The 16,646-nt window shown below is 36.3% G+C and overlaps 1 protein-coding gene across 6 annotated transcripts in view; it reads left to right on the forward strand.

The window, feature by feature from the left end:
- PPM1B (protein phosphatase, Mg2+/Mn2+ dependent 1B) overlaps positions 1–16,646 on the forward strand; it is a 61,101-nt gene that overhangs the window by 34,208 nt on the left and 10,247 nt on the right. For all 6 annotated transcript variants that reach the window (XM_064648389.1, XM_064648387.1, XM_064648388.1 and 3 more), the window contains 3 exons: positions 5,199–6,062; positions 7,946–8,063; positions 13,778–13,889. In XM_064648389.1, coding sequence (XP_064504459.1) covers positions 5,217–6,062; positions 7,946–8,063; positions 13,778–13,889 — 1,076 coding nt within the window. In that variant the 5' untranslated portion in view covers positions 5,199–5,216. The remainder of the gene's footprint in view (positions 1–5,198; positions 6,063–7,945; positions 8,064–13,777; positions 13,890–16,646) is intronic.

Raw genomic sequence — 16,646 nt, forward strand, 5'->3', positions numbered from 1 at the left:
CAAGTCCTTGACTTAGTATAGCTAACAGTACTTAGCAACAACTAAAAACATCAGTGTGTTATCAACATGATTCTCATACTGTATCCAAACCATAACTTTATACCAGCTACTAGAAAGAAAATTAACTCTATCCTAGCTTGAATCAGGACAGCTGCCTTCATTACAGCCATCAAGTAAGTATTTCTGCCTGTCAAATATAAATCAAAATGGAAAGGAACAAGCTTTTCATTTAAAATAACTGCCTATTTCCCCTTTATGATATAGTAGAAAATTGTGAATATCTGTAACTGAGCAAGAACCATTTGCCAATTTATAAGTAGCAGGAATAGTTGTTTGTCTCTTAAACATAAGTGCAAGTGTATACACAGATGTGACTTTAAGGCCCTTTACTATATGGCTGATCTAATACCAAAGGAAGTCTTCACTGTAGCTGGAGCAAAAAGGATATTGGTCATGAATTCTTCTTGCATGTCAGAGGACTTGACTTTTGTATTTGTACTTCAGTACCTCAAAATGCTAGATATCTTTGGTTTCCTGAGCCTGAATTATTGCTTATGTTGCTTGTATATGAGATAAGGACCTCAGGTAGGATTTGTATCAGGTAGGAAACATCAAAGAATGTATATTGGGATTGTAGAGAAGTAAGCCTAGGGTTAGATTTTTGCCCTGGGAAATGGATGTCAGCTTTTGTTAGGGACTTGCTGCCCTGAACTCTCTTGGAAATGGCTTAGCTATTGATGTAAAGCTAGAGCAGTAGTTAGAGCCTCTGCTTTAGCAGTGTATTGATCAGATTTAGTTTATTCATTGCCAGAGGGGGGCAAAGGCCAATATTTTCTTCCTTTATAAAGGCCTTCCAAAATCCTTTGAGCTTTGGTGATTGTTGGTCTTTGCCAGGCAATAGATTTTTTTAAATTTTAATTATTTGTCTTTTGCCTTTTTCCTGGAGTTGGGAAGACTGTTGGGAGAAGAGAATCCTAGGTTTTCATTCTTGATCTGAATAATATATACAGTTTTGAAGACTAGTGTGTGGAGCATGGACGAGAACTAAGTCCTTCTACATTTCCGAGAAAGTTTGGGAACTGCAGTAGATAGGGTCATCCAAATTTTCAAAATCTGAACTAATGATTTTATGTGAGGTAAACATTTTCACCACAAGGAAATTAAGTTGTTTTCTCAAACTGATGTGTTACACAATTAAATTTTTTTTAAAGATGAGATCTTTAGAGATTAAATCTCAAAGCTGAAGAGTACTGAATTTTTAAGTTTACATATATTGGTTAAACCAACTGAATTACTGGCTTGAAGGTGGACGCTTCATCTGTTCTTCTGTTGACTGTGTTTTCTCTTAAGATTGAATCTTACTCTACAAAGATGTTTGGGGCTTAATGCCTTGAGTCCCTCAAGAAGTGTTGAGATATTTTGACTGAGGTACAGAGAAGGTAGAGCTATGCTTTTCTCAGAGATGTGTGATAAAAGCCTAAGAGGCAAAGGACACAAGTTGATTCCTGATTGCAAGGATTTCTTACTGATTGCAAGTCAATCTCTGCATCCTTTATTAAAGATCTGCAGTAGGAAATGGGATATTTCAAACATTAAGAACATAATCTTGAATAGTATGATTTATTTTTTTTTGTTTCTCACTCCTGAGCTGTAAAAAAGCAAAGCTACTTATGAAATAGGTAAAGCTCTAAGGTATGAAAAATGCATTTGGTGGGGGTTTTTTAAATAGTATTTTTTATTTTACATATATAAAACACAACAGTCAATAGTGAACTCACAGGCTTCTGCAACTAGATAGGTTTTGATCTTTTTCCTTACTCAGTCATATGATTTCTTCCACATTTTTGATCTTAAGAACTCAAGATCAAAAGGATGTACTTTACTCAATTAGAGGAGTTTCATAGAAAGTCTGAAGTATTGGAGGATGTCTGCCATTTATTGGAGGAGGTATAGCATTTCAGTCCTATATTACAGTTTTATTAGTAAAAATGTTTTTATGTGCTTATAAAATAGCTTTATATTGTGTGTAATTTGTGAATAGGTGATCATGAGCTATTAGAATCCTTGCACTAGTCTCCTTTACTGATGTTATTTGAACTATTAAACTATGTGGAACTTGTTCAGCTCTTAACTGAGAACAAAGTAAGGCAGTTCAACAAAGCAATACAAGTGTTTTCAGTAAACAAGTGAAAATACAAGTGAATACAAGTGAAAACACTTGTATTGGTATGTTGAACTGCCTTACTTTGCTTTTATGACACCATTTGACACAGATTATTTTTTGTTTGGGGTTCTTTTCCAAAGCAAAATCAGATGTTTCCAGAGGAAGGATTGTGAATAGTTTTGGCTGTGGATCTCCGTGATGAAATACCCTTTGTGTGTCACTTCCACTGATTTGCAGTGTTGCAAATGCTCTTTTTGAATAAAGAAGGAAAAATAATGATACAAAATAATTGTGAATAGAATGTACCTTACTAGTTTCACTTGCAAACTGTATACAGTGTGAAGCTTACAACAACATAAGCTGTGTAGCCATTTCGTCATCTTTGCTCTCCTAGGTAATATAATTAGAGGCCAGTGGATGGTAAATACAGAGATAAGGAATAAAGAAAATATTTGTGGTTTCTTATGTGTGGAATTCTTTAGATAATGTAATAAAATTGAAATGGTGAGGAAGGTAAGGGAAGTTTAGAATGGCTTGCATGTGTTTGAGAGGGCTTAATGACTTTTAAAGTTGTTAAAAGTACAAAAAGTATTTTGGGAAGGTTAGATTTGGGTTTGTACATAAAATTTCAAGAGCAAAAAAATCTCAGAATACTATCTTGAGTGTCACAAAATTCCTTTAATAGCTACATAAGACAGTTTCCTAAGTACAAGATTTGTGTATGGTAACATCAGACTTGATAGCAGAAGATTAATACATAGACAGTTACAATTACACAAGTGTAGAGTTCCCTAATAAATGGTACTACTGGAACTCTTAGTAGTACTCATGACTCAACTGGACAGGGGAGTTGCACAGTGTTAATTAGCATTTGTGCTGTCCATGTAAAACCTCAGTTTATAGCAGCTATTTCAGAAATCATCTTTTCCAGCAAATCTTTCTAAACCTGGAGTCCCATCAGTGTTTTATTCCATGTCAAAATAGATAACTTGAAGATCAGTAAGTAGAACATAGCATAGTACTCAAACATGAGCTGTTTAGATTCTAGCACTTCACAGCTGATTTGGCTCAGCCAGGTGCTTCCCCTACCTTTTTTTTTTTTCCTCCCAAAATAAAAGTTAATCAGGTTACATGATGCTCAGTCTCTTACAGAACCACATTGCTCCTTTTGCATAATGTTAGTAGCACTTGAATCAAAGGCCATTAAACCTGGACTAAGACAGTAAAACTAGACTAAAACGTAAACCAGGTACAGAGTTGCTGCAGTATTTGGGGAAGTTTGTAAAAATTTGTATTAAACTAAGAGTGGGCGACAGTTTAAAGAGGCATAAGCTGTTGAGACCTCTAATAGTGGGGATCCTCAGCACTTCACAGAGATCACTGAGGTAGAGTGGTAGTGTGAAGTTTGAATTATCTGTGTGTAGTCCTGTGTATACTTAAAAGGTGTTTAGATGAGGGGAATGGCAGAACCTCTTTCTGGCCTAGTAACAAACTCTTAAACTAGAACTAAATTATCATGGCTCTGCAGACTTGGTGGGTACTGCTGTGTCAGAGACCTAATGACTGACAGAACAGGGTCAGTCATGGCAGAATTCTCACCAATTCTTTTTGGATGAAGGTTGCTGTGATTTTCATGTCAAAGGGGTGGTCATTTTTAGCATGATCAGAAGTTGTGGCATCTGAGTTTCTGGATCTGTGTCTTAAAGAATGTATTCTCTGTTAACTTTGTAAAGTGCAAGATAGTTTTCCAGGTCTATATAGGACAACTGAGTCTAATACAGGAAAGGAAAGAAGAAGTTCTCTAAGTCTTCAATGTAGATTATTCACATTTTACCTGCAAGCTTGCTGTCTGGAGATGGTTCTTCTCATACATTTTTGAAATAGGTCTCCAAACTCTGAAAAACTTATAACTTTCTGTGGATGATTTTCTTCCCTTAGATAGCTTATATCTCTTGTAATTGAATAAATTTTAACATCAAGACCAATGCATCTTTGAACTTAAAATCGCATGTGACAGTCTTTTAGGGATGGCTCAGGGTTGGGGTTGTTCAGCCTGGAGAAGCTTGGGGAGACCTTATAGGGGCCTTTCAGTACCTCAAGGTGGCATACAAGAAGACTGGTGAGGGATTATTGACCAGGTATAGTGATAGGACAAGGGGTAATGGGTTTAAACTGAAAGAGGGTAGGTTTGGATAAGAGATGAGAAAGAAATTCTTTACTGTGCGGGTGATGATACACTGGAACAGGTTGCCCAGGGAAGTTGGGGATGCCTCTTCCCTGGAATTGTTCAAGACCAGGTTGGATGGGGATTTGTGCAATGTGGTCTTGTGGAAGGTTTTCCTGTCCATGGCAGAGGTTGGAACTAGATGATCTTTAAGGTTTTTTCCAGTCCAAACCATTCTGTGATTCTCTAGTAAAAATTGAAATGGTGTTATACAAAGGACTAAATATAATTTGTTAAGAAAATCCTGTGAGAATTTTTCTCATACTGAAGTGGGAATTGCTGCCTTGTTTCCTTTGGCAAATGGTCTATGTTCCCCCTATTGTCACTTTTGGCATTCCTTACAAGGATACAGAAGTAGCACAGTACATGCGAAGCAGTCAGTTCTTATTCATGAACATGAATTTTATTTTCTTCATGTGATAATAAAACTGGAAAAAGAGTAGGAGTGATATGATTGTTATTTTTCCATCATAAATTAGTTTCTGCAGAGGATGACAAAATTGGCAGGGCTGCAAAGGTACGTGAACTACTCTGCCTTCATATGGAGATACTTTAAATTTTATGAAGTGGTTCTTTGAAAAAGACAGCACCTCACACAAAAAACTCACACTAAAAATGCAAACGGGGGTTGTAAGTTCACAGTTCATTTGTGTCACGTATTAATTCATTTTTCCTCCAACACAGTTGTTGACTTTTGCACGTGTACATGCTTTATCACTTGTTTTATAAAGAAGAAAGACAGGAAAGGGAAAACAAAGCTTATATGGAGTGGTGTTTTTATAAATAAGACTTTTCTTCTCTGTTTTCCAGATTCAATATTGCATAAACATGGGTGCATTTTTGGATAAACCAAAAACTGAGAAACATAATGCTCATGGTGCAGGGAATGGCTTGCGTTACGGCCTCAGCAGTATGCAGGGATGGAGAGTGGAAATGGAAGATGCTCACACAGCTGTTGTAGGTATTCCCCATGGCTTAGAGGACTGGTCCTTTTTTGCTGTCTATGATGGTCACGCGGGATCTCGTGTTGCAAATTACTGCTCCACGCACTTATTAGAACACATCACTAACAATGAAGACTTTAGGGCGACAGAAAAACCTGGATCTGCTCTTGAACCTTCAGTGGAAAATGTCAAGAGTGGAATCAGAACTGGCTTTTTGAAAATTGATGAGTATATGCGCAATTTCTCAGACCTCAGAAATGGGATGGACAGAAGTGGCTCAACAGCAGTGGGAGTTATGATTTCACCTGAGCATGTATACTTTATCAATTGTGGTGATTCACGTGCTGTTCTCTATAGGAATGGACAAGTCTGTTTTTCAACACAGGATCACAAACCTTGCAACCCGAGGGAGAAAGAGCGAATCCAGAATGCAGGAGGCAGTGTAATGATTCAGCGTGTTAATGGTTCATTGGCAGTTTCTCGAGCTCTGGGGGACTATGACTACAAATGTGTTGATGGTAAAGGCCCTACAGAACAACTTGTTTCTCCAGAGCCTGAGGTGTGTGAAATTTTAAGGGCAGAAGAAGACGAGTTTATCATCTTGGCTTGTGATGGAATCTGGGATGTAATGAGCAATGAAGAGCTCTGTGAATTTGTAAAGTCTAGACTTGAAGTATCAGATGACCTGGAAAAAGTGTGCAATTGGGTAGTGGACACTTGTTTACATAAGGTATGTAACTTTTCTCCTAGCAGCTGTTCTAAAATTATCTTCTGGTTAGATGGGTACAGATGTTAACAGCAGTTCCTGGCCTACTGTTCCACTTCTCCATCTTCCTTTCCTCAAAGTTCTATACCAGTTTGACTGTATATCCTTGCTGAAGAATATACAACCTCATCCTTTATGCTTGGAGAGGTGATAGCATTTGCAAAAATAAAGGTTTGCGTATGGTTCCACCTCTAAACTTTGATTCTAAATACAGTATTTATAAAAGTAATCAAGGCTGGGGAAAGTATTTTGTGGAGTTTTTTGTTCTTTAAAGTTGGGTTGTGTTTGCATCTTTTACCTAAAACCAGTGTTTGCACCATCTCCTCCTCAAGGTAGGGTTTGTCTGTCATCTGAAGTGGTGTCCTTAGCTCGTTGTAACTGAGTTGGAGAAGCACTGTTTTGCATCCGAGCTTGCTTGAACTCCTCAAATTTGTAGTTTTTTTGGAGCAAGTCTGGGTTGGTCTACACATGTTAAACAGGTATACTGTTTCCAGCATTTCCTGAAGAGTGCAGCTCCTACTAGTGCAAATAGAGTTCCTTTGTTGGGCCACAGACCAAACATGCAATTTTGAGGAAAATACTAAAATTCAGAATGGTAACTATAAAGGGTAAGTAGGTGGTTTGGGTTTTTTTTCAGAAATATGATTGGTTTCCAGCATATACCATACCTGTATGATTGGTTTAAATGCTGTGGCTTGTCTGACCAAGTACTCAACCAGCCTTGTTAAAGTATGGTCACTCTAAAGGATGGTCACTCCAGTAAAACTGAGCAGTGACTGCATGTTTATTTTCCAAAGTCCTATCCAAGATCTCTGCAGTTTGTAACGATATTAGAATGTTGTCTTCTGTCCTCAGGATGTGAACTGTACCACATAATACTAACTGATAGGTGTCCCCATATGCTTCATACAAAGGGGAATGCAGACTAACTCCTGAGTATTTCTGAAGGAATTAATGTCACATTCCTACTTAATTGCCTCAGGAGAAGGATTTGTTGTCACAGATGATAGGAACTATCTGGTAGATTGGGTTTACACAGAAACAATATGCAGTGACACAGAAAAAAAAGTTAAGCTATAAACTAGTATATAACTATAAACTAGTGGTTTATAGGTCTGCTTGATCTCTTTGTAAGAGAATTAGAACTGTGTTTTTAAATTTGGCTGTGAATTATAATATTGAAAATGAAATATGATCAGGAAAGTGGTATCAGAGCTTACTAGTGAAGAACTGGCATTAAAATTAGTACCTAAAAGAGCCATTGACAGATGTTTCTGAGCACATCATAGTCTGTAGGGTCAGCTCAGCTGTATTAAATGAATTCATATTTTGTACTTGGTTCAAGGTGCTGTGACAGGTGCATTCTGATAAACGGACTTGTGATGAATGTAATGTCTTACATGAATGCCCTCCAACTGAAACAAACCAGTAGCTTGAGCTAAGCTGTTCTAATAGTCTAGAAGAGTGTTCTGCATTTCATTTTGCAACAGGAGCTGTTTTTCTATTAGGCTTAGGGTAACATTCCACAGCTGTCTAATTTCTGACCTGCTTTACTGATAGAACTTTTAAATGGTTGACATGTAAATAAGTCCATTAATTATTTTTAACTTTAAGACTAAGAATATACAATCAATATCAGTAAAATGGATTTTAGTGAGCAGCGTCATTGGGACACTTAAAGATCCTTATTAATCAAAATAAAGGTTTTTTGCAGGGTTTCTTTTTTTCCCATGTTTATATGTAGTGCTATATTTGAAACAAGTAAAAATGTGATTAGAGTAGAAAAATGAAAAATAAGATTAAAGGTACTAACTTCTTTTTTTTTTTTTTTTTTTTTTGTCATGTAGGGGAGTCGTGATAACATGAGTATCGTATTAGTTTGTTTTTCAAATGCTCCTAAGGTCTCAGATGAGGCAGTGAAAAAAGATGCCGAGTTGGATAAGTACTTGGAATCACGGGTTGAAGGTAAGAAATCCATTTCGTCCACTAGATAGTGAACAAATAACAATTTGATTATGATAGTGAGCACAGTAGTGTCATAACTATCTTCAGCATGAAAACAAAAACTCTGAAAGCCATTTTCCTGCCTTATGTTGAGTCAAATTCAGACCTGGCTACAACTCTGAATTTTTGTCTGTCAGGAAAAGTGTTTTAGGCCTTGTGCTTAGTTTATCCTGGTATTCTGCAAGCATTTTCTTAATGTGAGTTTCAGGTTTTTTACTACTGTCTTTACAGGTCAAAACGCAACTACCAAACTTGCAAAGTGTTATATCAGCTCAGTAAATGGTGATCTTGCTAATGTCCTTCTTATAAAATATTAAAGGAGTACTTGTACTATTTCTTCCCTTTCCTGTGAAAGTTTTTGACAAAATGAAAAGTCTGTACTGGGTTTTTGTGTCAATGTCCCAGTAATCTAGATAGTTGATGTAGCAAACCTAAATTTAGATATATATGTAAGAAGGCCTTCAGATACAAGTTAATCTCCAAGCTCACAGCTGTTGTGTGTGGTGTCTTTTCCTCTTGTTTAAATGGGATGTAAATTGAAATGGTTTGCTTATTTGTAATTTCTGTTGAGATTAGAGAGCACTAATGGTCACTTCAAATGCTAACTCTAGGCATGTTTCTTGGAACTTGGCTTACATCCCAGGCTTCCTAGATGACACTAGTTAAGATAAATACTTGTTACCTTCTGTGTCAGAGTAGAGTACAGGAGCTGTTAATGGGCTCTGGGAGAGAGCCAGGAGCAGTTACCTTCTCTGACAGCAGTCCGGTGTGCACAGTGGTTACAGGTTACTATTCCCAGCTTCTTCTCGGTGGCTCCTCTCTGTTGGCAAATAGGTGAAAAATAAATGGAGTTGCAGTATGTTTTATTGCTTTCATAAGTGAATGTTAAGATTAATGGAAAGCTGTCAAATAACTTGTGATCAGTGAGTGGATTAACTGAAAATTTTAGCTCTATTGTCCTATTTAACTAAATACTACATGCTCCAAAAAAAACCCCACAACAGTGGAGAGTGTGTAGTCTAAACTGATATGTAGTCATTCCAAATATAACTCAAAATGATTGTTTAGCTTAAGTGCTTCAGAGAAATTAATTGCTTCAAAGCTTGAACTTCTGTTGCTTCAGCTCTTCTTGATTTTTTTTTTTAAAGTTTTTTTCTCCTGCATGAGTTCTCTGTGTCATTCAGTGTTCTACTAATTGGACAGAGTGCAAGACCTTTAAATGTCAAGTATTTAGCAAGGAATGATAGTTAGCATATTTGAGGAAATTCTGTCAACAGCCGGAGAAAGTAAAGGAAGCAGACTTGAGAAGAACTTGAAATATTTATCTGATTATTAACAAATTCTATTATTAATAAATTCTATGAAATTGTAATTTTGATACAGTCTTCTTATTTAAAAAGAAAAAGGTTGTTGGACTGAAGTTTTTACCTTACACTTGTGCCTTGAGTATTAGTAGTTCAGAAATTATAGAGAGAAGCTTTAGCAAAATGTTTCAAACCACTAAGCAGCATGAGGAAAATTGTTTAGAAATATGTTGGATTCTTTTAATTTAAAAACCAAAATAAAAAGTGGGAGAAGAGTATCATTTTAAGTGTTGGAGTAGTAAAGAAAAGTTTTGGAACGTGGGAACTTGTTTTGCTCAGGAGAGGACTTCTGCCTTACTCAGTTTTGCATTCATCTTTAGACTCATTATGGTCTAGAAAACAGTGCATGAAAGAGCTGTGCCTCAAGGGTTTAAACTAACTTAATTCTAAAAATGTAAAGCTTGGTAGATACGTTATGATGTTGATAATATGGATTTGTTTAAAATGCCTTTCTAGACAATGACTATTCCTTTCAAAAAGGAAATAATGCCCTTTGAACACAGTGAGTTAACAAGAAAGACATTTTTCTTTAATCTGTTAAAAAGTTAACAGCCCACACGTTATATCCACTTGGTTGATTGCCAATAACAATTTTATTTATACCTGTAGTAAAAATATTCTGAAAAAAATAAGCTTGTCTTAGAACTACGAAGCTGCAAATATAGATGTCAAAAATAGAAGCTATGAGTTCTCTTGAATACTCTTGTCTTTCAGTAAGTGACTAATATAAATCAGGGCAATATTAGAACTTAATATAAAATCCTTTGAGACTTCCTGAAGCAATTTTAGTTTGATCACTGGTGTTTGTTCTTAATGAATGTACACTATTCAGCATGGACTATTGTTTCTGTTCTTTTGTGGACCTTAAATTTTAAGTTGACTGGACTAACCCATCAAACCTTTTAGGCAACTGGTTTTTTTTCACTACTGTACTTGGGCATTTTAAGCTCTGGCTCGGAGAAGAAAGCTGTGTTTGAGACATACTTTTGTTTGATTTAAAGAAGTGGAAAAAAATATCTGTTCAAAAGCAATTTAATACTTACACATGTAGCATTTTTACTTTGTATTTGTCCATTCCTAAGTAGCATACTGAGATTCTGTATATTTGTATAATGAGTTGAGTTAGTAGTTCCATGAGATCTTTCTGGAATTATTAAAAGAGAGTTATTGTTTCAATACTAGAAGAGATCTTTTACTGTAACAGATTTATTAAAAAGCATATTCAGCAAGTCAGAGTTTACTAGTGGCAGAACTATATACCAATGCTCTTTTGCTAGTTTGGGTCTTGAGGTTGACAGGAGGTGGATAACTACATTCCAAAGCTGCCAGTTCTAGAGTATACTGAAATACTTAATGAGGTTGTAGTCAGTAGCTTGTGCTTGAGTCATTTATGACTGTGAGCACAGCCCTGCTTCTGGTTTGAGTCATTTAATTGATCAAACTCCAAAGTAGAATCATAGAGCCATAGAATAGTTTGGGTTGGAAGGGACCTTAAAGATGATGTAGTTCCAACCTCTCCGCCATGGGTAGGGCACCTTCCACTAGTAATACAGGTGTGTTGAACAGCAGTGAAGTTATGCGGGGTCAGTCTTTTCTTACTGCCACTTGCAAATACTACTTTCTCTGTTTTTCTCTGTTTTTCAGAGATCCAAAGTTTGGTCACATAAAGAGAAAACTAGGCACAAAAGTCAGTTCAGTTCTCTGTTATATTTCAGTTTATTTGAAAGAGTATATCAGAGTTGCAGTTAATAACAAACAAACAGAACCCCACAAAACCCAATAAGCACTAACCCCACAAATCATAAATAGGGACATGTGATCAATGTAGGCTTAAACAGTCTTATTAGTAAATACTCAGTTAATAGAGTGAGTTGGAGGACGCATTTTACATGTGTGGAATGTATACTGTATATAAAACTGATTTGTCATAATAGCTGGGCTTGATAGGAGGTGCTGGAACATAGAGAACTTGTAATGCTGTCTGGTTGGGGACTTGCATTTTATAAAATGGAAATACAACGTTAACTGAATTTTCAAAATGCCCATCTGTGAGTTAAGTGTTTAAGGCTTTCAGTGAGAAGTATTTTAGGACTAAATTACTGGACTTTCATGGATTTACATATATGATAATATCAGGAAATTATTCTTTGAGTGTTGGAATTATATTAGCAATGCAAAGTTAATTGCAGGATTATTCTTAACATCATAGAGATGAAGGTGAAAACCTTGCAAATGCCCATAAATCTGTTTCTGAAAACATGTGGTTTCTTTCTGTAGTGGCCTTTGTCAAGCAAATCCACAGTGTGTATCTGCTAACTGATGTGTAATGAAATAAAGGTTATGCTTGGTCATTTGCTTTGTTCTCGATTTTCTATTAGGAAGCTTTTCGCTTTTTTTCTTTTTTTTTAAGAGAGGGGACAGATTCTGGATGAAATTATTCACTCTAATATCAGGAAAAGAAAAAGATGATGGTCAGTTCAACCAGAATTTTTGATTTGGCACCTTCTAGAAATGGAGAGAAGATGCTCATGGTCCAGTTCAGCACTCCCTGAGAAGTTGTTATACAATATAAAGTAGAAATTTCCAGTACCAAGAAACAGCAGTCCTTATCTGTGATTGCTTTCCTTCCTTTTTAAGAAGATATAAAAACTTATGCTTCCATTAATATTTAGTAATTACTTGCTTCTGTAGCCTTTCTTCTTATTAATTCTTGCTATTTGTCTACTTTTCCTCTGTACGGAACTGGATGTTCTCTTGATGTAAAAAGTAGTGTATAAAAAATAGTGTATGCAAAAGGTATATTTCCTGTCAAATGGGTCTCAGCAAAATTATGTTATAGCAGTACAATTACTTGTAACTAGGTAGAACTGTACAAAAGGATGCAGTTTATAAGAGGAGTTGTGGCTAATTTGTGTGAATGTGGCTGGAAGAAGTGATCAAAATCCTAAGATTCAGGCATAGTTATTCAGCTGTCATTTCCTTTGCTAGCCATGATTCATCCTTTATGGATGGATGATAATATACATCAAGTTTCACAAAACAGTGCTTAATCACTTCTAGTAGTAGTGTACCTGTCCTATTCATTGCAAAGATTGTATGGTGCTGGCTTAAAATTGGGACTTAGGAGCATAGTGCCTTATTTGTTCAGGGTATTATAACCATTATACAAGTGATTGCTATTGGGGGCTTTCCTACAGGTTTCCCTGATACAGAGTGAGTACCTTGCCAAGCACTTTGATTTTAGTAGTCCTAAGATAAGCCTGTATATAACTTGCTTTCTAGATAAGTGATAGACATAAGAGAGGTTTAAATACCAGGAAATTTGGGATGAAGGCTATAAAGTAGGTAGGTGATGTGCTTTTCTACTAACTTAGGAAACTCAAATTGTAGCTGCTTCTGGCTTAAGTTGCAGGCTCCAGATCAGTTACCCAGAATATAATCAACTGTAAGAAATTTAAGGGATTCATTCTTAATCTTTTTGGGTTTTGGCTCAAAGAAAGAGTTTTTATCTGGAACAGTGTCTACAGGAAATGGCACTCTGTTCCTTAACTTAGTTGATTTTCAGAAAAAAAAATCCTCTCTTAAAAATACATGATTCATGCATACAACTACAATTTGTAGATAACTTGGTGAACCTTTTTTGATGAAAAAGAACATGGGAAGATTTGCTTTGGCTTAGGCAGTTCTTTTCCAAGGTAGAAGGACTTACTAGCGCTGGACTTGACTTGTCATACTTCTGCTTTGAAAATGAATACCATATTTTTAATAATTCCTCATCCCTTCTGTGTTCTGTTTTGGCCACTTAAGTGATAATATTTTATATCCCTTATATATCCCCTTGCTTGCATGATGGGCATAGTGTTTATGCACTGGAGATTCAGGCCTTTGAGAATACAAGGTGTTACTCACACCAAAGCCTGACAGAATCCCTTGGAAGCATTGGCATTATGGCACATTAACTTCTGATTATGTGTTGCACTGCAATGGGTAGGTAACTGAAACAGACTCCCAGCTGCTATCTTTTCCAAAGAGAACAGGCTGTCTATCTTCAGGGTATTTTATTCAGTTCACAGTCTGCTTCTGAGCTTCTCTGAGAGAGGAAGGCTTGCAGCATACCGGAAAGACAGACTATGGGTTTGAATTGCTCTGTTACACGGTGCAAAGACTGTTAACCTAAAATGTGAAGAATGTTTTCCTGTTTACATGTAACTTTTTCATAATGTCTCTATTTAAAAAGTGGTAATATCTTATGTTTCAATGTCTTAACCAATGGGTATTATTAATTCAGGACTTCTTCTGTTTTTAAACTAGAAATTATGGAAAAATCGGGTGAAGAAGGAATGCCTGATCTTGCTCATGTTATTCGTATTTTAACTGCGGAGAATATCCCTAATTTACCGCCAGGAGGTGGTTTAGCTGGCAAGTGAGTACAGTACTAGAAGTTCTTGAACTGTTAAAAATTCACTGAAACTCTTTTGTTTAAATATTTGAAAGCTTTCTTATTCTGATAGCTATACTCAAATCAAGTTTTTTTATATTTGAAGCTAGTTTACCTTTTACAGTATATAAACATTTGTATCACTATTCCCATTCCAGAATGATAAGAGGAAATGCATTGTTCATATTCTGGTACATAACCTCCTAGTTAACTATTTCCATATGTCCATTTTAAAAAATGAATATAATTGTGTTCTTGGCTTTTTACTTCTTTACATTTGTTAAGAGCTATCAATAACTTCATGGGAAAATCAAAATACCAGATGAGTTTTCCTGATGTCATGTTCTCCCAGCCATCTAGTGTCCATTATAAGTTTGGGACAGTACTTACTTGCTCAACAAACATGCTCATAAGAAAATTGTTTTTATTTGTTTAATCTGAAACTGAATGTTATATAACCAAGAATATTGAACTAGGATATGCATTTTACAAGTTAATTGAAATAAATATTCAGAAATTACATTGATTTTCTGGAGAGGCTAATGGTGTTGTTCTAGAAATGTATAATGTAAGGATTTTAATGAAAATAATTTAGAATTGCATATACAATAGTTAACCTAGAATTCCCCAGAGAGTAGGACTCATTATTGTTCCCTGGTGTAGATCATGTTGTTTCTGGAATATTTGTATTTTACAAAACATGAAGTCCTATCTTTTGAGCATTTGTGTATACATCTATTTTCATTGCATGCACTTATTAATAAGCACTGTTTGCCATGACTATATCTTTCTGGCCTTGAAAGTATCTATATGTTGTGAGCCTCTTTCTCCACTTGTGTGCATTCCAGGCATTCAGAGAAGATGTGTGTGCCTCTCCTTATTGGTACCTCCCAACTACTGTGTTTTGTTGTTTTGCTCATTAATAACTGCATCATGTACTGCTTCATTATTCCAGAACCTTTGCATATAAAGTCTATTTTAATTTGTTATCATCCAGATTATATTTTTTCATGGGCTTGATTGAGAATTTGCCTTTTGATGCCTTTCTCTCCATTTTATATTTAAAGTCCCCTGCCTTCAGGGAGTGTATTTGCAGTTTCTTGCAAGAGAATATCATACAGTATTAAGTAACTTGTTCTTGGCCTCCAAACTTAGGACAAAGACAGCCAGTGATATATGTAAGTTGACTTTACTTGCAAGATTGACCTCCTAAATGGAAGTCTTGAAAAAAAACCACTATTACACAACGCAAACTTACATACTGTGTGACTTAAAATTTTTGTCCTAACGAGAGAATGTTTTTTGTCTTGAGGTTTTTATCCTATGATGTTACCAGGTCATGAAGAACTCACACTTTGTCCTTCCATTTGAACTCTAAGACCTGGCTCAAACAGGTTGCAGAAAGAGCTTGTCTGTGGCTGACATCCGTGGTTTTAGCACCAGTTATAGTTGCTCCCAATGTATGTCGGAGCTGAAGAAATGGAGTGCAATGTTACTATGACCAGGAATATGTTTGCAAACCTTAGGAACCTCTAAAGTAGCCCCACTTCTGTTGGTGTTGTATGCTTCTTGAAAGCTTCTCACTTGTATAGAAGCCCCTAATGGCTCATTCTTTGAGACAAGAGGTCTGCAAGTATCAGCTCTGCTGTGGTCACCCGATGGTGCTGTTTTATCCTTTAAAATCTTACTCTCCAAAGACTGGCTTCTGACTTAACTCTGATCTTCTTATAACTTCAAGTGCCGCCTCAAGAATGATCCTTTGTTGAAGTAAACAAAAGTCCCGAGCAACCCTGGCACCTGGGTGTTAGTACCACTCAACATCTTGCCTCCTGAGTTTTACCATCAAAGGAAAGCATGGAGAAATACACTGTTCAAGGAAAGAAAAGTGATTTAAAAAGACTGAATAAGTCCCAAGGAGCTGAGTTTCAAGTCTGATTTAAACCCTCTGGCTATCTACTGCTTCTGTGGCAGCCTTGCTTGGACTGTCTGGGTGTTTTCAGTTACATTGGTGTGAGGTGCTAAATATCTGTAGTACAGATATTTGGTCAGAATTGTGCCATTCCTCCACCACTAAAGGTGGAACTAAGTGGAGAGAACCATTTCCTGTATCACCTGTGAAAAGATTCAGTTTCTTTTCTCTAGGAAGATCTTCCATCAAGGCTGATGGATCCCATACTAGCTCAGCCAAGCAACCTATCTAGATTTCTTAAATATGTTAAATACGTTCAGAAGAAGCCTCATCAAATTTGTAGCATCCTCATTATTCTAGACTAGAAAGTTCTGTCACATCAAGAGCCATCACTATGTAGTTGAGACATTTGCTGCTGTCTTCATCTGATACCCTTGTGCTCTTTGGAGGATTCAACAGTTGGTGCTTACTTGCATTCTGTACAACAGTTTTTCTAGATCTTGACGACTTCCAGACTTAGGAGTCTTAGTTCATGTAGCCGTTCTTTTTTGTTGAAACTGTCAGTAACTTTGATCTTATTTATTATAGTTGTTTGAATGTATCCCAGATTTAACTTTGATTTGAAGATGTAGGTACATAACCTTTTTCTCAGAAGTCTGTTTATACCTTGGGTTTTATTTTCTGTGAAGCTTTTTGTGCTTATTTTGCCTGCCTGTGAAGGTCTGGCCATAAATTAGCCAAAATTAGTCTAGTTAGTGGCTTTTGGGTTCTAATTTCTACAGTGTGAATAGACACTAGACAACACATCTCAGAGGCTGTATATTCTAGGCACC

The sequence above is a fragment of the Pseudopipra pipra genome, chromosome 3 (assembly GCF_036250125.1).
Source record: "Pseudopipra pipra isolate bDixPip1 chromosome 3, bDixPip1.hap1, whole genome shotgun sequence".
NCBI lineage: Eukaryota > Metazoa > Chordata > Aves > Passeriformes > Pipridae > Pseudopipra > Pseudopipra pipra.